Source organism: Zootoca vivipara, chromosome 2, assembly GCF_963506605.1.
Source record: "Zootoca vivipara chromosome 2, rZooViv1.1, whole genome shotgun sequence".
NCBI lineage: Eukaryota > Metazoa > Chordata > Lepidosauria > Squamata > Lacertidae > Zootoca > Zootoca vivipara.
In genome coordinates, this window is record NC_083277.1 from 12096470 (window position 1) to 12118796 (window position 22327).

At 46.6% G+C, this 22327-nt stretch overlaps 2 protein-coding genes across 2 annotated transcripts; both read left to right on the plus strand.

The window, feature by feature from the left end:
• The first annotated feature begins 3414 nt into the window (after positions 1-3414).
• LOC132591572 (E3 ubiquitin-protein ligase TRIM7-like) lies at positions 3415-11114 on the plus strand. The gene is made up of 7 exons (XM_060270776.1): positions 3415-3853; positions 5392-5487; positions 5813-6043; positions 6727-6749; positions 7852-7973; positions 8921-8953; positions 9861-11114. The coding sequence occupies exons 1-7, from the start codon at positions 3425-3427 to the stop codon at positions 10373-10375; spliced, it is 1449 nt and encodes a 482-aa protein (XP_060126759.1). The 5' UTR covers positions 3415-3424; the 3' UTR covers positions 10376-11114.
• A 2052-nt stretch (positions 11115-13166) lies between these two features.
• On the plus strand, positions 13167-22327 carry LOC132591587 (E3 ubiquitin-protein ligase TRIM7-like). The gene is made up of 7 exons (XM_060270828.1): positions 13167-13708; positions 14587-14682; positions 14978-15208; positions 16024-16046; positions 17832-17953; positions 18823-18855; positions 20313-22327. Exons 1-7 carry the CDS (start codon positions 13280-13282, stop codon positions 20804-20806), a joined length of 1428 nt encoding a protein of 475 aa, XP_060126811.1. The 5' UTR covers positions 13167-13279; the 3' UTR covers positions 20807-22327.

Below are 22327 nucleotides of genomic sequence, written 5' to 3' on the forward strand. Positions count from 1 at the left end.
ATATATTATAGCTCTTCTTCAGAGCTTCTTGTGTTGACCGTAAATTTCTGCAGGAGGAGTCGATCAAAGATTGAGTGAGTGGCAGATTTCAGGGGCTTCCCTGCAGAAGCTCATATTTCGCACCTGGGTCCATTTCTTGATCTCGGCATTCCCATTAAAAATGAAAGCAAATCCCTAGAAGGCTCAATGTTGGGGCTATCTGCCACCCATAACCTGAGCATTTCTCATAGCTATATTGGAATGGTTCTATAGAACAGGCATCCCCAAACTTCGGCCCTCCAGATGTTTTGGACTACAATTCCCATCATCCCTGACCACTGATCCTGTTAGCTAGGGATCATGGGAGTTGTAGGCTAAAACATCTGGAGGGCCACAGTTTGGGGGTGCCTGCTATAGAATAAGAAAGGGAAAAGGTGTCCTTTCGGGAAGTAAAGTGACTTCTCTTGCTACACCATGTTTATATCCAGGATAGTCCCACCCCCCACAAACAGACAAAACAACCACATTTAAATCACTGTAGAATATTAACCAGCCAAAGGCCTGGCTGAAGAGGAGTGTGTTTGCGTGGCACCTAAAAATATTTTCACCTTTTTATTAGGAATGCCTATAAACCAGTGAAGAGTGCAATAATGCCATACTGGTAAACAACAAGTAATAAAACAAGTAAAAAAGAAATAGATCATAAAATACTGCCCATGAAGAAACTTTTCCATTTTTAGAAAGAATGACAAAGGTTTTTCAATAAAAGTTCTCTTCCACATGGTGGTAGATGGGTTCAGTGGGGGCAAGCTAGGAGCTGTACAGCAGATTAAAAGTCCACTAGCATCCATTCTATGTTACATGACTTCAGAAGCGAACATTTCCTATCTTTTGCACTACCATTCTTAAAAAATAAAAATTTAAAAATCCATATGAAAGAGGCTCTGAAGTCCAGCTACCTTCACACCTGCAGGGGGCAGCAGAGACCACGAGTCACCGCCTTCAATTTCCTGGAAACGAAAATGCCCCCCCCCGCCCCCCAATTCTTGAATGGGCAAAGGAGAGAGTGGAACTTAACCCGCCCCCGTCACCCCATGGGCTGCCTCTGGGGTCCCATCCATGCAGGACCTCTGTGAGGAAGCCACTTGCCCCATCTGCCTGGAGTATTTCAGGGATCCAGAGATCATCCCCGATTGTGGGCACAACTTTTGCAGAGCCTGCCTGAGCCAGAGCTGGGGGGAGTTGCAAACTGGGGGATGTGTCCTCAATGCAGAAACATGGCTCAGCGAAACAGCGTCAGGCCAAACCGGCAGCTGGCAAATGTGGTCAAAACAACCAAGAGAGTCTTCAGGGGGGCCAAAGGGACAGAAGGAAATGGGGGGGGGGGTGTCTGCGAGAAGCACTAGGAGCGCCTGAAGCTCTTCTGCCAGGAGACGGAAAGCCCCATCTGTGTCGTGTGTGGCAGATCCAAGGAGTACAAAACCCACGAGGTGATTCCTCTAGAGGAGGTGCCCCAGGAGGAAAAGGCAGTGAGTCTTGATGGGGGGGCAGGATTAGCTAGTGACACGTGGAGGGGAGTCTCTCCTTCCACTCCTGCTTCTGCCATGAACTTTAATGGCAGGTGGGGTGGCCTCAAACCTCCCGTTTGAAAAATGGGGGCGATAAAATTAACTTAGCATACAGGGTCCATGTAAGGATTCGATGCAGATAAAGTGCTTGAAGTGCTTTGAACACTTGAAAGAACAGATGGTTTCAAGAATGATTATAAAGAACTTGTGGAGCATCCCAAACACAGTGCATTGAGCGGGAATGAAATTTCTGTCTGGTGCCTAAAGAAAAGTTCGTCTCTGAACTTGTGCTGTTTATGTTCTTGTTCCTCGTCTGCCTCCAGAGAAAATGCAACTTTGGACCTGCCTCGTCCTGTCTGGGGATCAAGAGAGTGTGAGAGATGGAGATGTGGATCAAGATCTCCCCAACAATCCTGAGAGATTTGACACACACGTCCCCATGTGCTGGGGCATGAGGGGATCAGAGCGGGCAGACATTTATGGGGGGTCATTGCAGGGAGTGAGGAGCATTGGGCTGCGGGGGGGGGGGGAGTCTGCAAAGCGAAGGGCAAGTTCAATCCTTGTCCTGAGGATGGGATCTGGGAGATGGGGAAATGGGAAGGTGAATAGGGCCCTTCCTTCCCTCCTGATGCCCCTATTCTGTCCCTGATTGAGCCCAAGAGGATCCGATGGACCCTGAACTCTGAAGTTTCCCTTTCACGATGCAGATCCAGCAGCCCTTCTCCATGCATCCCCAGCACCCACCTTCTCAGGAGAGACCCTCCAGCCCTTTCTCTCCAGGGAGAAGCCCTATGTGCAGGATAGAGATGGGCCGGCCCTTGTGTCAGTCATGGTGCAACTCTCCCTTCTCAGACCAGCTTTCTACACATCACTGGTTGGTTTGCTGTTTGCAACAGAGGATGCATCTACAGCAGAAATCCTGCCTCCACAGGATACCTTATAATGGTCACTGATTGCACTACCTCAGGAGTCTGGCCATGCTTTTGCCATGGTTAATACTTTAGTTCCTGAATCCAGGTCTCAGGCTCACCCTATTCATACACAAATTGCTTACAAGACTGCGTTTGTAAGCAAAAAGACAATTGGGAAGGCTTTCCCCATTTTTCTCCCTTGCTGCAGAGGAATATTTGAGGTCATTGGGAGAGTCAAAATGGCTTCAGCATTGCTCTCCCGTACTATTTCAGACACATGGTTCATATATGTAGATATGTGTGCATTTATGAGTGTTTATTCTTTATTGGAGACCTTAAAATTCTTATAACAAGCTTATGTTTCATTGACAAAGGGCTGCATTTATTGAGAAAACGGGGCTAATAGAAAGCACCTGCTGTTAACAGGTGCCCCAGCGGTGTGATTGGCAAATATCTGGATACCGTTTAGCTGAGCAATGTTTGCAAAGGCCGTTTACAGAGTTGGTTCCACAGGTTATTGCACATTATCAGACGTTGGCGATTTTGTCAAAACGACTCACTAAAAACTGGCACCTGGATGGGGGGGGGGCTGGGCTATTTCTCCTCCGTATGTGTTGGCTACTAATTAGAAAGAGGAGTGTGAATGTTATGGAGCAAGGCGGGGGAGGGGGGGAGACGGTAGTTCATTCATTAGCCTGCAAAGTAGTCTGAGGTTGACGTGCTGATAACAACTACAACAAACTCCACCAGCTCTCACAGGGAAATAGTTCCAAAACGAGCAGCCACCATGAACATTCCATTAAAAATGAATTTCCACCGTATCAAAGCGGCTAGGAGCTCCCGCCAACTCGAAGGCACTATGGGTCCTGAGTGATCGCACCTGAATTTCCTAGAAAGGAAACACGCCCATTTGCAGACGTAAAAGAGAGAAAACGACATCAGCTCTCTCTTCCTGGAGACTCCGCCATGGCTGCCACTCGGAGTCCCGTCCGAGATCTCTGCGAGGAAGCCACTTGCCCCATCTGCCTGGAGTATTTCAGGGATCCAGTGATCATTCATGAGTGCGGGCACAACTTCTGTCGATCCTGCCTGATCCGGTGCTGGGAGAAATCCGAGGGAGAGGCTTCCTGCCCTCAGTGCAGGGAAACGGTTGAGCAAAGCAGCATCAGGAGAAACCAGCAGCTGGCAAATTTTGTGGAAATAATTCAGAAATTCAGCCATCCGGAGGGGAAAGAGGAGGTAGAAGGAAAAGGAAGAGTCTGTGAGAAGCACCAGGAGCCCCTGAAGCTCTTCTGCCAGGAGGACGGAAGACCCATCTGTGTCGTGTGTAATGTTTCCAAGGAGCACAAAAGACACGAGGTGGTTCCTCTAGAGGAGGCGTCCCAGGAATACAAGGTGGGAAAAGGCAGTGGGTCTTTCTTGGGGGTGGAATTGCTGCAGACAAGAGGGGCTTGCAAGAATAAAATTAAAAATAAGAAAATGTCATTTATTCTATCCACGTGCAGCCCAAAATGAATTCTTGTGCAGCCTGATAAAACTAAACTTCTGAAACTTTATACAATAAACATTTATTTTTCTTTTTGGGGGATTAAAGTGTGCTCAATGACCCCCTGAATGCAGGTTGCAGTAACTCCCCTGGGACGAAAGATTACAACATCTAGGATTAATTTAATAAAAAGGAGGGGGGACATGTTGGAGCTGTGTTCAGTGTGGGGGACAAATGGCAAAACCCAAATGTTTCTCAGCTCTGATATAGGGCAATTCCCCTTCCACTTCTGCCTCATCTGGGATGAAAAAGGGGAACCTCTGCAAAAGACCCAGGGATGTGGGGCAGGGAACAAACATACAATTCAGCTTGCCTGTTAATGTGTAAAGGGTATCCTTTTAAAAAAAGAGAGAGATTGGGAAGTTTTTAAAGATTATATAGCAATTTTTGTAGGGAATGCTGATCTTTCAGTTGACTTATGAAGGCTCAAAAATTGTATATCAAAATGGAAGTAAGGATATAAGTATTTATATGAGTAGAAAGGGGGGGAGCGCAATATAAGATTGGCTGGAAAGAATGATAGGGTGGGTGGAGGGGGTGTTAGAGGAGATGAAAAACTCCTCGAAAGATTCCATCAACAGTGTCTCCGAAAAATTGTACACATCACTTGGGAAGACAGGCGAACTAACATCAGTGTAGTGGAAGAAGCAAAGATCACCAGTTTCGAAGCAATGATTCTTCAACATCAACTTCATTGGACTGGTCATGTTGTGCGGATGCCTGATGATAGTCTTCCAAAGCAACTACTCTACTCTGAACTTAAAAATGGAAAGCGTAATGCTGGTGGTCAACAAAAGAGGTTTAAAGACTGTCTCAAGGCAAATCTTTAAAAATGTAGTATAAAAACTGACAACTGGGAAACACTGGCTTGCGAGCGCTCTGGTTGGAGAATAGCCTTTACGAAAGGTGTCATCAGCTTTGAAGACACTCGAACACAGGACGAAAGGGAGAAACGTGCTAGGAGGAAGGCACGCTTGGCAAATCCACACCATGATCAACTCCCGCCAGGAAACCAATGTCCCCACTGTGGAAGGACGTGTCGATAAAGAATTGGCCTCCACAGTCACTTACGGACTCATTGTTAACATTGTTTATGGAAGACAATCTTACTCGGCTACGAGTGATCGCCATAAAAGAAGAAGAAGAAGAAGAAGAAGAAGAGATGAAAAATGCTTTTTATTATCTATTTTTTTTTTGTAAGTTCTGTAATTTATTGTTGGTTTAAAATAAAACTTTAGAAAAAAATGTGTAAAGGGTAAAGGGACCCCTGGCAATTAGGTCCATTTGCAGACGACTCTGGCTTTAATGGCCAAGGGAACCTGCATACAGCTTCCGGGTTAATGTTAATGTGTAAGGCAGCCCAAATTGGATTTTGTTTTCATTCCAGGATCAAATCAGCAGCTGCCTAGACAATGTGAGGAAGGCGAGAGAGAAAATTCTAGTATTGAAAGCAGACACAGAAAAGGAAAGCCAGGACCTGCTTGTAAGCACCATTACTACTACTTTAAGATGAAAAATGCTATGGTCTAGAATCAATTATCTGGGCGGTGGGTGGGGAGAATATGGAATACAGAAAGAGGTTTCTTTTTGAACAGCCTTATCTCCTACAGACATGAAATACAATTTAAAGGAGGGGGTGAGCTTGTGCTTATGGAACTCTTTCCCTGCTGAATATTGGCGTAATCTCTCTAAAATGTCAGAAGTGGTCTTCCAAAGGAATTGGGGTAACTAGCCTCTTCATCCTGCAACAGCAGACTAGAATCCTGATATTGGCCCACTGTTCTCTTCTTTCGATCTACTTCTTACAGAAGCACGTGGAAGCAGAGAGAGAAAAGACTGTGGCTGAGTTCAGGCGACTCCACCAGTTTATGGAAGAACAGGAGAAACGTCTTTTGGCCCAGATGGCAGAAGTGGAGAAGGAGATTGCAGCAAAAAAGGAGGAGCACCTGGCCAGACTCTCCGGGGAACTCTCCTCTCTTGAGAGCCTCATCCTGGAGATGAAGGAGAAGCTTCAGGAACCAGCAAGTGAACTCCTTCAGGTGAGGCCTGGTCTTGATGCGAGAGGGTGAAGTGTGCTGCTTCATAGAATCATAGAGTTGGAAGAGACCACAAGGGCCATCCAGTCCAACCCCCTTCCAAGCAGGAAACAACATCAAAGCATTCTTGACATATGGCTGTCAAGCCTCCGCTTAAAGACCTCCAAAGAAGGAGACTCCACCACACACACTCCTTGGTAGCAAATTCCACAGCTCTTACTGTCAGGAAGTTCTTCCTAATGTTTAGGTGGAATCTTCTCTCTTGTAGCTTGAATCCATTGCTCCGTGTCCGCTTCTCTGGAGCAGCAGAAAACAATCTTTCTCCCTCCTCTATATGACATCCTTTTAAATATTTGAACATGGCTATCATATCACCCTTTAAATGACAGGCATTTCTTAGTCACATAGAAATGTTGCTGGAAAGAAAACAGTACAGTACATGAAGGATGAAAGGCGTCAGTCCTGGGGTCGTAAAAGGGGCCCTGCTAGATCAAACCACAGGCCCCTTCATTCTAGCATTGTGTTCTCGCATTGGCCAAACAGAGGTCTCTGAGAAGCAAAAAAAAAAAAAAAAACCAGTAGTGCTCTCCAAACCTGTGATTCCCAGCAGTTGCCACTCAGCTGCTTAGTATTTATAACTGACCGCAGAAATGGCTCCACTGACATATTTATTTATTTCGTTCCAGGATATTGGAAGCTTCTTGCAGGGGTAAGTGACGGAAACCCCTGCCTCATTCTCATGCTACAAAAGTTCCCGTTCAACGGGTGAGAAACTCACTCTCCAGTTCCTCCTTCTAGAGATAGCTTAGGACTCCATCATCCATTCACAGACAAAAACAGGGACACATTTTTCTAGCTTTTAGTCTCATCTACAATCATGGGAAGGAAGCCATTCCTCGTTCCCCTCCATTGCATATCTCTGAAAGCCCTTCTCTGTGATGGATTCATTTACTCTGCAATTGATACAAAACGGGGACATTCCAAAGGGGCTTGTAAATATCTTCACCGTAACTTGCCCGTAAATATCCAGTGTATTTCAGGCTCCTGCAGGTTCTTCCTCAGCCATAAGAATGTGGGAAAGGGCCCTGCTAGATCCGGCCAGTGGCCCATCTAGTCCAGCATCCTGTTTACACAGTGACTAACCAGATTCCAGTGTGAAACCCGTGAGCAGGATCCGAGACCCAGAGGACATTCCCCTCCTGTGCTTTCAGAGGCACCACTGCCTTTGACCCAGCCATAGTGAAGAGAATACTGTCCTCCAGACAACTTCAAAAACTCAAGAATTTTGAGAATCTTCCATGTTCAGAAAATATTGCTTTAATTTCCAATATTTTCCCCATTTCTCAAGGTAACCACTGTGCTAAAATACATTTATACAGTAGTACCTCCGTTTATGTTAATGGCAAAAGCCATTCTAAATCATTCTGGACTTCCTTATAATTCAGAAATGCACATACCAGATCTATTTTGTTCTACTCATTAATGCTTCACTAAAAGTGGTGTAGTCCTAAAATCTCTGTGCAAAAGCCCAGTATTGCTCACTTTTCTTCAAAAAAAATAATCTGCATATATCAGCTTCTTTACCTTCAATCTCATATTCCTATATTTCCTTCAGTATATTTTAGTTTTCCTTCAACTCATTAGGTGCTCTCTAGATCCACACGTCAACAATATGCTCATTTTTGCCATAGGAAAACCCTGCTCCCAAGTCTTCATGATCATTCCTTTATCATCAGAATGAGACACCTGCCTTGTTAGAAGGTTTCTTGCATTGGGAGAATGTTGGCTTGACTTTGTTCTTCTCCTCCCAGGTCTCAGGCAAAGGAGAACTTAGAGGATCCTCCTGTGGCTTTTCCTCCTGCCCTGAAGTGGAATATCTGGGACTTCATTGATATAAATCCCTTCCTGAAGGGAGTCATGAAGAAATTTAGAGGTAGTAAAGAAGGCCAGAAAATATTTTATACTGGACATTTAAAATCATTCATGAAAGGCTCCAGGTCATTAGCAGTGCCAGGAAAATGGAATGTTTATTTATTCCTTTTCAATATCTAGAAGTCACACTTTCATATGTAGATGATTCACAACTCATTTTATTTATGCAATTGAAACCCTTCTTGGTGGGCTCTGGAAGCTCTTGTGAGATCTTGGGGGAGCCTCCCAGATTCCAGCCAGCAAGGTAAAGGGCTTGAAAGTTCTTGCCATGAAGGGTTTGGCCACCACTCAAATCACTTTTAAGACCTTTGCCATGCTTACCGGGCTCTGAGAGGCTCCTGCAAAATCTCATGGGGTCGTCTTGGGATCTCAGATGGCAGGGGTGATTCCGGGGTCATTCTGACTTTGCACGATTTTCCTTTATGCACAATCCCCAGGGATGTGACCCTCCCTTAAGTTGTGAGTTGTTTGTAAAAAGTTGTACTTGACCTCTTCACATATTTCAACCAAGATTGATGTGCTTTCACACATCTCACCCATTTCCCAAGTAGCCTGACCTACAGCTTTTTGGGCATCTCCTGTGTTCCTTTTGCCCTGAGATTGATGTAAGGGGGGCGGAAGGAGGGAAGAAGGGGGGCTGTCCAGGAACCAGCCAGGAGCAGAGGGGACTGGGGTTGAGGCCTCCCATCCTAGAACAGGGGTGTCTGGACCTTGTTGTTGAGGTGGAGATCTTCTGGGGGTCCTGCTCCTCCTCCCAAGATTTGGGAAGGCCTGAACTTTGACATCACCCCTGCCCTGGTTGTGCAGGGATAGCCTCTATGGTGAGTTTCATGTACTGGCCAGAGGTTAAGGATGATGGGACTTGTAGGCCACAATACCTGGCTACAATTTCATGAGCTCATATTGTTCTTTCCAAGTTTACTAAATCTGTTCCCTTTTCTCTCCCAGACACTGTGGAATATGGACTTCAGCTGCAAAAAGGTACATTTCCGGGTCAAAGAGAGGCACAAATTCAGAAGAGATGGGTTCCACTTCTCAAAAGGCCAGGCCACTGCAGCCCTTCCATCCATGCCTTATTTCCCCTTATTTCCCAGAGGCATCTGTTTGTTCTTGCTTGACCGCTCATGTCAAGAATCCTGAGCAGGACATTTTAGAATCTATCTATCTGGAAGGATGGGCTATAACATAACATTAAATACGTAACTGAAACCTGAATGGTAGTTACAAGGAGAGTGAGAACACCTGCTGCCAGTTTTGCCTGGCCTGTCAAGCATGGTCTGCCATGTGATGTGAGGTAAAAGATTGATGTGAATGAGGGAGTCCCTGCTTTGACTCCCTTCTGCCATGAATGGTGGGGGTGGGCCTGGCCTTAGAAAAGCCACTGTCTCTCAGCCTCAGTCCTCCCATCTGAAAAATGGGCATGCTGAGATTGATTTAACTTACAGGGTCATTGCAAGGGTTCTATGTAGATAATGTGTGTTAAGTACTTTGAACCTTTGAAATAATAATAATAATAAATATAATTATAATAATTTTTATTTATACCCCACCATTCCCGGCCAAGACCGGGCTCAGGGCAATTAACACCAAATATATAATACATTAAAAACACACAATCAAATGTTTGGTTAAAATACAGTTGAAAATCACATTTGAAATCAGAATAAAATTAAGTGGAAACCCACAATCACAACCGTAGGGGTAAGGAAAGAACTGCAAATGTTTCGAGAATCCTTATTAAGAATTTGATGAACATCCCTGTCTCGAATGCAGAGCCATGGAGTCCCTGTTCATTTCAGAGGGGATGCTATTTCTGTCATGTGCCTAAAGAAAAGTCAGCTTCCCAGTTGACGTTGTTTCTCTTCTCTTTCCTGATCTGCCCCCACAGAAAACGTAAGTCTGGATCCAGATACAGCACATCCCATCCTCATCCTGTCTGAGGATGGAAAGAGTGTGATAAAGGGAGAAGTGCGTCAAGACCTGCCAGACTACCCTGAGAGATTTGACACATATAGCTATGTGCTGGGAAGTGAGACCTTTGAGGAAGGCAGGCATTTCTGGGACGTCGCTGTGGGGAGCGAGGGGGAATGGGCCATGGGGGTGGCCAGAGAGTCTGTGACGAGGAAAGGCAAGTTTACCCCTGGTCCTAAGGAAGGGATCTGGCGCATAGGGAAGTGGAAGGATCAATACAGGGTCTCCACCCACACCGGCTGCCCTATTTCCATGCTGGGTGGGGAGCCCAAAAGGATCCGAGTGACCCTGAACTGTGAAGGGGGACGGGTGTCCTTTTACAATGCTGATACAGCAGCCCTCCTCCACTCATTCTCAGAAGCCTCCTTGTCTGGAGAGACCCTCCTGCCCTTTTTTTACGTGCGCGAGAAAGCGAACCTGACACTCTTTTGACTGAGGGTGGAGACAGACAAGCATATATTCATTGACATCATGACATATTCAGTCTCCTCTTCAGGACTAAGCTGACAAGCACTTGAGAAACCATATTTGCAGAACTGTGATTGGCCATCCCTTGTGTCAATCATGATGCAACTCTCCCTTCTTAGAATAGCTTTGTAAATGACATTGATTGATTGGGTCCCCTGTCAGTCTCCAGATTTGCCTTTTCTCTCTCCCTTGGGGATCGGCTGTTTCTGTCTGTGCAGGAGGTACAAAAGGAGGAAAGAAGCAAGAAAATGATTTAGGAAACAACAGCAACCCCCCCCCCATTCCTGTTTCGATGTAGTTCTTTCTCCTGCCTCCAACTCTGACTTAAGATTTCTACAGACAATACCATCATCTTTCCTGAATAAAATCAGAATTATGCAGGGGCCTTACTTAAAACCTTCCTCATCCTCAATCCTGCTCTGATTCCATTTTCCTTCCCCAGAACCTCCACTGGCCAAGGAGATGGAAGTTCCAAAATCCCCCTCTTTTTTTGCTCCTACTCAGGGAAGCTTATGTGGCAATTCAGCAAAATATCCATATCTAAAGACCTTTTTGTGAGTTGAGTATAGTCAGCCCAGAATTCACAGCCTGGAGCCCTTCCTCAAAACACAGATTAATAAATAGAAAGAGGGCTGGAGATGAGGAAAAACTGTTAGAAGGGACTCTGAGATCTCAGAAAAGTCTTCAGTGCCCAGAAAGCAATGGGGGGGGGGCTTTAGCAGTGGGGGACACCTAGAGAATTTTGGTGTGTGTGTGTGGTAAATTCCCATGTATACAATTATTTTCTCAAAGATGCTTTGTAGCGAACAATCAGATACTTATCTGTATTTTTAAGAGATAACCTCTTATCCTTTTGTGTAATGGGCCTGAAAGAATTTGGGGATATGTTTCCTGTGCCTAACGTGTTTGATTCTATTAAAGATTATACTTCTTGTTGCTCCTGTGTTGATTTGAACTCAACGGGTATAATATCCCTTCCCCATGACTCTTCCTCCAGGGATTTTAGGAGGGTGATATCCTGTTTTATCCTCAGAAAAACCCTATGAGGTAGAAGAGGCTGAGCTGAGAGACTTAGAAAAAGGAGACGCGTTAAAGTTTATGGTCAAAAGGAATTTGAACCTGGGCCCTGTCATCCTAAGTCCTACACACTCGGCACTCAGAATCTGAAATCTTAACAAGGGTCCCTTCAGAGATGTGCTTGAAAGTCCTCCCTGCATAGTTCCTCTACAGTGGTACCTCCAGTTACGAACGTAATTCGTTCTGGAGATCCGTTCTTAAGCCGAAACTGTTCTTAACATGAGGCGTGCTTTCGCTAAGGGGGACCTCCCGCTGCCGCCACACTGCTGGAGCGTGATTTCCGCTCGCATCCTGGGGCAAAGTTCGCTACTAGGAACATCTACTTCCAGGTTAGCCGAGCTTGTTACCTGAAGCGTTCCACTTTATATGTTGTAGCTCCTCTTAAGACCTTCCTGTGTTGGCCATGAATGTCTGTAGGAGGAGTCAATCCCGTTTGAGTGAGTGGCAGATTTCAGGGGCTTCTCTGCATAAGCACATATTTTGCACCTGGATTCATTTCTTGATCTTTGCATTCCAATTAAAAATGAAAGCAAATCCCCCAAGTCTGAAGTCTGCCCATCCCTTTATTTATGGGAACCACACAACCAGGAGAGAAGCGAGTCTAAGCCGTATCTGCCAGGTCATATTCCTTTCGTTCCCCTCCCCTTCCATTTGCCCTACTTTTAAACACACAGTCAGTTGTGGGCAAATGGGGGGGGGGGACGAAAGGAATGCCAATTGCAATAGTTCCCCACCCCATTTTCAGCTGAAGCATTGCACCCAGTGCCAAACAGATGGGGCATACAAACAGGGAGAGGTATTTTAATTCAACATTTTTACCATAGTCACCCAAATGGCAATTCTCAAATTGGAAGAGGAAGTGAAGGCAGCATATTTTTCCAATCTGTTCCGAGCTCTGTGGGGCAAAGAAGGAATTGAGCCTATGGCCCCGTGCCCACTTCCCTGGGATAAGCCCATTTGAATTTGCTCAGAGTTGACAGGGAGTTGGACTGGATGACCCTTGTGGTCTCTTCCAACTCTGATTCTATGACAGGAGTGCCCTTTATTTTCTGGATAGACAAAAAGGATTAGCTCACAGGTTTAGGTGATTGCGTAGAGAAAGGACTTCTTCACATATATGGTTTGGGCCACTGGCTTACACACCCATTCAAAGTTGGTGAGATGAAGGGTTTGAGACCAAAAGCCCTTTCCTGTTGTTCACCTCCACAGCTTCAACTTATTCAGAGGTAGACTGCCTCTGCACCAGGAGGTTTCATTGAGCAGGATGCTGTGCTCTCTCCCCTGTGACATTTCCCTGTTTAAATGGCAAGTGGCCGCGCCCCCGGCCACCCCGATTGGCCAGCCGGGGGCGTGACGTGGCTAGGAGTACCAGTGACGCGTGCGACATCCCTCCGTCCACAGACAGTTCCCTCCTGCAACTCCGCCCCCCTCGGAAGGCGAGCGGTCTACTCTCCACCTCTCCTAAGCGCTTGGCTCCTTAAATTAGCAGCAAGGAATTCTGCCCATTCTCTTTTTAAAAATAGATTTCGATGTGAAAGAGACCCTGTTCCACTTCAATGCATGTTTCTAAGGCAGCCGAGATCCTGAATTATTCTGCTTAAAATTCCTGGGTGGGGGAAGCAATACCCCAGATCTCCTTGCTAACTCCACATCTACAGGGCGGAAGGGAAATCTTGAGTCACGCCCCCTGGGAAGGATCTCCCCCTGGGAAGGAAACGGAAACATATTCATTCGGCGCGAAAAGCCAAGAAAAGGAAACCAGCTCTCTCTCTTCTTGGAGAGGCAGCAGCCATGGATGCTTCTGGGGATCCCGTGAAGGATCTCTGCGAGGAAGCCACTTGCTGCATCTGCCTGGAGTATTTCAGGGATCCAGTGATCATTCATGAGTGCGGGCACAACTTCTGCCGATCCTGCCTGATCCAGTGCTGGGAGAAATCTGAGGGAGAGGCTTCCTGCCCTCAGTGCAGGGAAACGGTTGAGCAAAGCAGCATCACGAGAAACCAGCAGCTGGCAAATTTTGTGGAAATAGCCAAGAAATTCAGCCATGTGGGGGGGAAAGAGGAGGGAAAAGGAAAGGGCAGAATGTGCGAGAAGCACCAGGAGCCCCTGAAGCTGTTCTGCAAGGAGGAAGGAAGACCCATCTGTGTCGTGTGTAATGTATCTAAGGAGCACAAAAGCCACGAGGTGGTTCCTCTAGAGGAGGCGTCCCAGGAGTTCAAGGTGGGAAAGGGCAGTGGGTCTTGGGGGGTGGAATAGGGGCTTGCAAAAATAATAATAAATAATGTTGTAATGTATTCTCTCCACTTGCTGTCCAAAAGGAATTCTCCAGCAAAAGATCTTGTGCAGCCTGATAAAACTAAACTTCTAAAACTTTATACAATAAACATTTCCTTTTCTTTTTGAAAAATTTAAGTGCACCAGTGACTCCCCCTGAATGCAGGCTGCAGTCATTCCCCTGGGCTGAAAGCTCTAGGATTAATTTAATAAAAGGGAGGGGGGAGATGTTGGAGGTGTGTTCGGTGTGGGGGACAAATAGCAAAAAACCCATGTTTCTCAGCTCTGATATTGGGCAAGCCCCATTTCTGACTCTTCTGGGATGAAAAAGGGGGAACCTCTGCAAAAGACCCAGGGATGTGGGGCAGGGAGCAAATATACAATTCACCTTGTTTGTTGATGTGTTGTTGTTTGTTTAGTTGTGTCCGACTCTTTGTGACCCCATGGACGAGAGTACGCCAGGCACTCCTGTCTTCCACTGCCTCCCGCAGTTTGGTCAAACTCATGTTCGTAGCTTCGAGAACACTGTCCAACCATCTCGTCCTCTGTCTTCCCTTCTCCTAGTGCCCTCAATCTTTCCCAGCATCAGGGTCTTTTCCAGGGAGTCTTCTCTTCTCATGAGATGGCCAAAGTATTGGAGCCTCAGCTTCAGGATCTGTCCTTCCAGTGAGCACTCAGGGCTGATTTCCTTCAGAATAGATAGGTTTGATCTTCTTGCAGTCCATGGGACTCTCAAGAGTCTCCTTCAGCACCATAATTCCAAAGCATCAATTCTTCGGCGATGAGCATAACACAGCCCAACTTGGGCTTTGTTTTCTTTTCAGGATCAGATCAGCAGCTGCCTAGACAATGTGAGGAAGAAGAGAGAGAAAATTCTAGTATTTAAAGCAGACACAGAAAAGGAAAGCCAAGACCTGCTCGTAAGCACCATTGTTCCTTTAAGGTGGAAAATGCTATAGTCTAGAATCCATATCTGGGGGAAATGAATATGGAATACAGAAAGGGGTTTCTTTTTGAACAGCCGTATCTCCCACAAAATATGAAAGACCATTTAAAGGGGGGGGCTTGTAAGTCTTTACGAAGCTCTTTCTCAGCTGAATATGTCTGGTGTGCCCTTCCAATGGAATTTGGATAACTGGCCTCTTCATCCTAAAACAGCAGACTAAGTGCCTGATTTTGGCTCACTGTTCTCCTCTTTCAATCTCTTTGCTGCAGAAACAAACAGGTGCAGAGAGGGAAAAGATGGTGGCTGAGTTCAGGCAATTGCGCCAGTTTCTGGAAGAACAAGAGAAGCTTCTTTTGGCCCAGATGGCAGAAGTGGAGAAGGAGATTGCCGCAAAAAGGGAGGAGCATCTGGCCAGACTCTCCGGGGAACTCTCCTCTCTTGAGAGCCTCATCCGGGAGATGGAGGAGAAGCTTCAGGAACCAATGAGTGAATTCCTGCAGGTGAGGCCTGGTCTTGATGCGAGAGGGTGAAGTGTGCTGCTTCAAACTACAGGCAGGAGGATAACATGTCTTAACCCCCAACCCCCAAGAAAGCTGCTGTAAAGAAAACAATAGGTACATGAAGGGTGAAAGGCCTGGGATTCAAACCACAGGCCCCTTCATTCTAGCATCGGGTTCTCGCATTGACCAACCAGAGGTCTCTGGGAAGCCTAAAAAACCAGTAACGCTATTCCCTCCTCTGTTTCCCTGCAAGTGGAACTCAGCTGCTTAGTATTGATAACTGATTGGGGTTATCCAGAGGTTTGGAGCAGGTTGTCAGTCAGGTGAGGCAGTGGAAGTGATGGACCATTGTCTTGCCTTGGTAACGGACTGGATGAGAGCCAACAAACAGAAGCTCAATCCAGATAAGACTTGAGCACTAAAAGTGGGTGGTTCCCTAGACTGGATGGGTGGGAGATGGCCTGCTCTTGATGGGGTTACACGTCCTCTAAAGGAGTGGGTACATAGCTTGAGGGTGGTGCATGGGGCTGCCTCTGAATAAAGTTTGGATTATTTGGTTGCTCTTGTTTTTGTTTATATTATGAATTTCATATGAATTTTATTATGAATTTCTTATTTTTGTCATTTTATTTTGTGACCTGCTCAGAGACCTGCAGGTATAGGGTGGTATACCAAATTGATGACAACAACAACAACAACAACAGTAGAACAGGCTCCCCTGACATCTTTCTCTTTCTTTCTTTCTTTCTTTCTTTCTTTCTTTCTTTCTTTCTTTCTTTCTTTCTTTCTTTCTTTCTTTCTTTCTTTCCCTCCAGGATATCGGAAGCTTTTTGCACAGGTAAGTGATGGAAAACCCCTGTCTTATTATGATGCGAGGAAGGTTCCTCTTCAACAGGTGAGAAACTCCAGTCTTCAGTTCACAAAATAGGGACATATTTTTGTGGTAGCTATTGGTCCCCTCTACATTGACAGCAGGAAGCCATTCCCACTGAATATGTCTGAAGGCCCTTCTCTGTGATGGATTCATTTACTCTGCAATTGATACCAAAAGGGGGAACATCCCAAAGGTGCTTGTAAATATCTTCACTATAAAGGCCCATTAGGTCCAGTCGTGAACGACTCTGGGGTTGCGGCGCTCATCTCGCGTTATTGGCCGAGGCAGCCGGCGTACAGCTTCCAGGTCATGTGGCCAGCATGACAAAGCCGCTTCTGGCGAACCAGAGCAGTACATGGAAACACCGTTTACCTTCCTGCCGGAGTGGTACCTATTTATCTACTTGCACTTTGACATGCTTTCGAACTGCTAGGTTGGCAGGAGCTGGGACCGAACAACGGGAGCTTGTGAGGGATCCCGTTTCCCACCCCTCATTGCGTTAACAACAGAGGCTCTCCCTGTGCTTCTCTGCAAACAGGAGAAAAAACCTCCAGTGTCCAAATTGGACTTGTCTCCAGAGTACCTCAGGCACTGCGTTTGAAACCTATTGCCACCAGTGGGTCTCCCTCCCTGGGATCCCTACTGCTACAAGGTGCCTCTCCCTTAGGCAACTATGTGGCTCCTTTGGCTTTGCTAACCAACCCTTTGTATGACAGGAGAGAAAGCAAACAGTTTCCTCTTCCACAGGAAAGCTTTGTTCTCCCCTCTTTGTCACACCTCTGAAGGTACTGAGACACTGCCGAGTCAGTGAACGTTTAAGCACATTTAACTTTATTATTTAACTTATAAACATGAATTTCTCTGGTTCTTCAAAGCACATATCTTCTTTTCATATAACACAGACATGTTACCACAGCTCCTGCATCTCTCTCTAACCCTCTACTCCCAACTGCCAACCCCCAACTGCCATTTAGAATGCCCTCTAGCTCCGCCTCCCAGGGAACACCTGCCTATAATGGGAGTGATAGATTAACCCATGATGAACCGGAATCATCATCAGGCACCATTCCGCCACAGAGCTCACCCCGTCGCAGGGATTCGAACTGCCGACCTTCTGATCAGCAAGCCCTAGGCTCTGTGGTTTAACCCACAGTGCCACCCGCGTCCCTTCACTATAACTTGCCCTTAAATATCCAGTGTATTTCTGGCTTCTGCAGGTTCTTCCTCAGATATAAGAGTGTGAGAAAGGGCCCTGCTGGATTCAGCCAGTGGCCCATCTAGTCAACCATCCTGTTTTCATAGTGACTAACCAGATACCAGTGGGAAACCTGTGAGCAGGATCCGAGCCCCAGAGGACACTCCCCTCTGGTGGTTTCAGAGGCACCACTGCCTTGGACCCAGCCATCGTGAATAGGAGCCACTGAGAGCCTTGTCCTCCAACCTCAGACACTCATGAATTTTGAGAATCTTCCATGTTTAGAAAATACTGCTTTAATTTCTAATATTTTCTGCATTTCTAAAATGTAGCCACAATCACTTGAAATGCTTCACTAAACCTGGTGTAATCCTAAAATCTCCACGTAAGGATCCAGTATTGCTCACCTCCACATGCCATCTAGATGCTCCCTTTTGCCATAGGAAAAAACCAAGTCTTCATTGTGCCTTAATCATCAGGTTGAGACACCTGCCTTGTCAGAAACTTCCCTGCATTGGAAAGATTTTGGCTTGACTTTGTTCTTCTCCTCCCAGGTCTCAGGGGAAGGAGAACTTAGAGGATCCTCCTGTGGCTTTTCCTCCTGACCTGAAGTGGAGGATCTGGGACTTCTGTGATATAAATGCCTTCCTGGAGGGAGTCATGAAGAAACTCAGAGGTAGTAAAGAAGGGCTGTAAATATTTTATACTGGATGTTTAGAAGTGTTAATGACAGGCTCCAGGTCATTAGCAGTGCCAGGAAAATGGAGGGTTTATTTATTTATTCTTTTTCAATATCTAGAAGTCACACTTTCCTATATAGATGACTCACAATGGAAAGAGGAGGATAAACCCTTCTTGCTGGGTTCTGGAAGCTCTTGCGAGATCTTGGGGGAGCTTCCCAGATTCCAGTCAGCAAAGTAAAGGGTTTGAAAGCTCTTGCCACAAAGGGTTTGGCCACCACGCAAATCACTTTTAAGACCTCTACCATGATCACTGGGCTCAGAGAGGCTTCTGCAAAATCTCATGGGGCCATCTTGGGATCTCAGATGACAGGGGTAATTCCGGGTGTCGTTCTGACTTTGCACGATTTTCCTTTATGCACAATCCCCAGGAATGTAACCCTCCCTTAAGTTGTAAGTTGTCCGTAAAAATTTGTACTTGACCACTTCACATCTCTCAGCCAGGCTTTGGGTGCTTTCACACATCTCACTTTTTGGGAAATATCTCCTGTTCCTTTGGCCCTGAGATTGATGGGGGGCAGAAGGAGGAACGAAGGGGTTGCAGTCCCAGGAGAAGAGGGGATCTTCTGGGGGTCCTGCTCCTCCAAGATTTGGGCAGGCCTGGACCTTGACATCACCCCTGCCCTGGTTATGCAGGAATAGCCTGTATGGTGAGTTTCAGATAGTTTTAACTGCAACATCCATAATCTCCAGCTGGCGTGGTTAGGGATGATGGGACTTGTAGTCCACAATGCCTGGCTACATTGTCGTTGCCAGGTTTGTTATCTGAATGTTGGTTAAATCTCGGTTTCCTTTTCTCTTCCAGACATTGTGGAACATGGACTTCAGCTGCGAAAAGGTACATTTAATAATAATAATAATAATAATAATAATAATAATAAATTATTATTTATACCTTGCCCATCTGCCAGGTTTTCCCAGCCATTTCTGGGTCAAACAGAAGCTGGGATCTACTTCTCAAAAGACCAGCCACTGCAGATCTTCCGTCCATGCCTTTTTCTGTGCCGAATCTCAATAAGACACAGGGGTGGTGTGAAGCCAAATGCTCCTGGCACATGAGGGGGAAATATCCCTTTGAGCCATACAAGATCCCCAATTGGCAGCAGCTAGCGATTCCGGCCCGCTCTCACTCAACCACCCCCCCCACTCTCAAACAACCCACCCAAGGCTAGGGATGCTTAATGCAAGCTGTAGTCAGAGTTCAGCAAAATGAAAAGCCAGCTGCAGTGAAAAGGGGGGAACCAAATTATAACGGAGAGAACCGGGGACCCGAAGGCTGAACAGACCTGACACAGGAACCCGAGCAGCCTCCTCTCGTGTAAGCGGCTCCTCTCCCACTTTGCTGCCATGGCTCTCCTTCCTTCCCGACTCAACTCCGCTCACTGTAAAGCAAGGAAAGCGGGGGCCGTGTAAGCGACTCCTCGCCCACTTTGTAGCAACGCAAAAGCGAGCCACGGAGGAGGGAAGGAAGGGGAGTCCAAGGTAGTGGAGGGTGGCGGAGGCAAGGCCAGGCAGTGCGCCTAGTGGGAAGTGCGCAGACTCTAGGAAGGTGAGGCGCATGCAGGCCGGCCGTGCCTCAACGCCTCCCGCGCACAGTGTGCCCGCCGCTCCTAAACCTTCCCGGGGCTTCAGGGGAAAGGGGAGACTGCTGGCAACAGGGGAGGGTGGGGCAAGGGCGTGCACCGCACTCGGGCAATTTGGCTCCAGGGACCACACATTTGCTCCATAAGGCGCACAGACATTTCCCCTTTTTAGGAGGAAAAAAGTGAGTCTTATGGAGCGAAAAATACGGTAATCGAGTTTGTTCTTGGCTGACTGCTCATAGTTTTGCTGGGGGAAACAAAACATAGATCCAAAGGCCTACCAGGGACTCCTGGATCGCTCAGAAGGAAGTGAATTTTTCTTTCCTTGGAGGTTCTTAAGCAGAGGTGGGGGGGGGTCCTGTCATGGATGCTTTAGTTCGGATTCCTGCATTACAGGAGGTTGGACTAGAGGACCCTTCTGCCATGAACGGTGGGGATGGCCTTTGACAAGGCGCTGTCTCTCAGCCTCAGTCCTCCCATCTGAAAAATGGGCATAGTAAGATTGACTTAACTTACAGGGTCGTTGCAAGGGCTCTATGTGGATAATGTGTGTTAAGTGCTTCGAACACTTGAAAGAAGTACAAATATTTCAAGAATCATTAATAAGAACTTGACGAACATCCCTGTCCCTGTTCATTCTGTCATGTGCCTAAAGAATAGTCAGATTCCCCCTTGATGTCGTTTTTCTTCTCTTTCCTCCTCTGCCCCACAGAAAACGTAACGTTGGATCCAGACACAGCACATCCCTGTCTCATCCTGTCCAAGGATCGAAAGAGTGTGAGATGGGGGGGAAAGCCTCAAGACCTGCCAGACAACCCTGAGAGATTTGACACATATGGTGATGTGCTGGGATGTGTGGCGTTCAAGGAAGGCAGACATTTCTGGGAGATCACTGTGGGAAGAGAGGAGGAATGGTCCGTGGGGGTTGCCAGAAAGTCTGTGAAGAGGAAAGGCACGTTTACTGCTGCTCCTGAGGAAGGGATCTGGGGTATGGAGAAGTGTGACTGCTACCCCAATAATGCCCCTGTTCCAAGTGAGGAGCCCAAGAGGATCCGAGTGACCTTGAACTGTGAAGGGGGACGGGTGTCCTTTTACGATGCTGATACAGCAACCCTTCTCCACTCATTCTCAGAAGCCTCCTTCTCAGGAGAGATCCTCCAGCCCTACTTTTATGTGATGGAGAAAGCGAACCTGACACTCTCTTGACTGAAGGTGCAGGCAGACAAGCGTATATTGATTGCCATTATGACATACCCAGTCTCCTCTTCAGGACTCAGCAGACAGGCACTTAAGGAGAAACCACATTTGCCGAACTGTGATTGGCCATCCCTTGTGTCAATCATGATGCATCTCTCCCATCTCAGGCCAGCTTTGTAAATGACACTGATGGATTGGGTCCCCTGTCAGTCCCCAAACTTGCCTCTTCACTCTCCCTTGGGAATCGACTACTTCTGTCAGTGCAGGAGGTGCAAAGGGGAAAAGAAGCAAGAAAATAATTTAGGAAACAACAGCAAACACCCCCCTCCACATTCCTGTTTAGATACAGTTCTCTCTCCAACCTCCAACTCTGACTTAAGATTTCTAGAGATAATACCATCATATTTCCTGAATAAAACCAGAATTATGCACAGGCTTCACTTAAAACCTTCCTCAGCCTTAGTCCTGCGCTCAGATTCCCTTTTCCTTCCCCAAAACCTCCACTGCCAGGGAGATGGAAGTTCCAAAATCCCTTTTTTTTGCAACTAATCGGGGAAGCTTATGTGGCAATTAAGGAAAATCTCCATATTGATAGAGACTTGTTTGCGAGTTGAGTACAGTTGACCCAAAACTCACGTGCAGCTTACTTGCGTGATTGCAGCCTGGAGCCCTTCATCAAAACACAAATTAATAAATTGAAAGAGGGTGAGAGATGGGGAAAAACTGTTGGAAGGGACTGTGAGATCTCACAAGAGTCTCCAGAGCCCAGAAAACAATTGGGGGGGGGGCATTGGCAGTGGGAGAAAGAGTTTCTAAGTCCACCTTGCTCACCTGCCTTTAGAAAGGTTGCATAAAGCTCTCAAGATCTCTGGCTTCAGACAAGTAGGGAAGGTTGCATAGGGGCATTTTCAGGGGTCTTCCTGACTTAGCAATACTGCCTTTGCATGCTGAGCCCAGGAACATAACTCCCACATAGGTTTCGGGCCTCAATGCAACACAGCGAAGAGCCTCTGTCAGAAGTTCTGAGGAGAGAACAATGACAATCTAGAGCAGGCATCCCCAAACTTCGGCCCTCCAGATGTTTTGGACTACAATTCCCATCATCCCTGACCACTGGTCCTGTTAGCTAGGGATCATGGGAGTTGTAGGCCAAAACATCTGGAGGGCCGCAGTTTGGGGATGCCTGATCTAGAGGATCTTGGGGTGATGGTAAATTCCCATGTATACAATTATTTTCTCCAAGGTGCTTTGTAGTGAACAGTCAGATACCTGTATTTTTAGAGATCCCCTCTTCCTATCCTTTTGTATAACGGGCCTGGAAGAATTTGGGGATGTGTTTCCTGTGCTAACATGTATGATTCTATTAAAGATTGTACTTCTTGTTGCTCCTTTGTTGTTTTGAACTCAACAGTACAGTGGTACCTCTACTTACGAATTTAATGCGTTCCGAACGCACATTTGTAAGTTGAATCCCATAGGAATGCATTGGGAGAAAAAATTCGAAAGTCGAAGCAACCCTATGTAAAAATT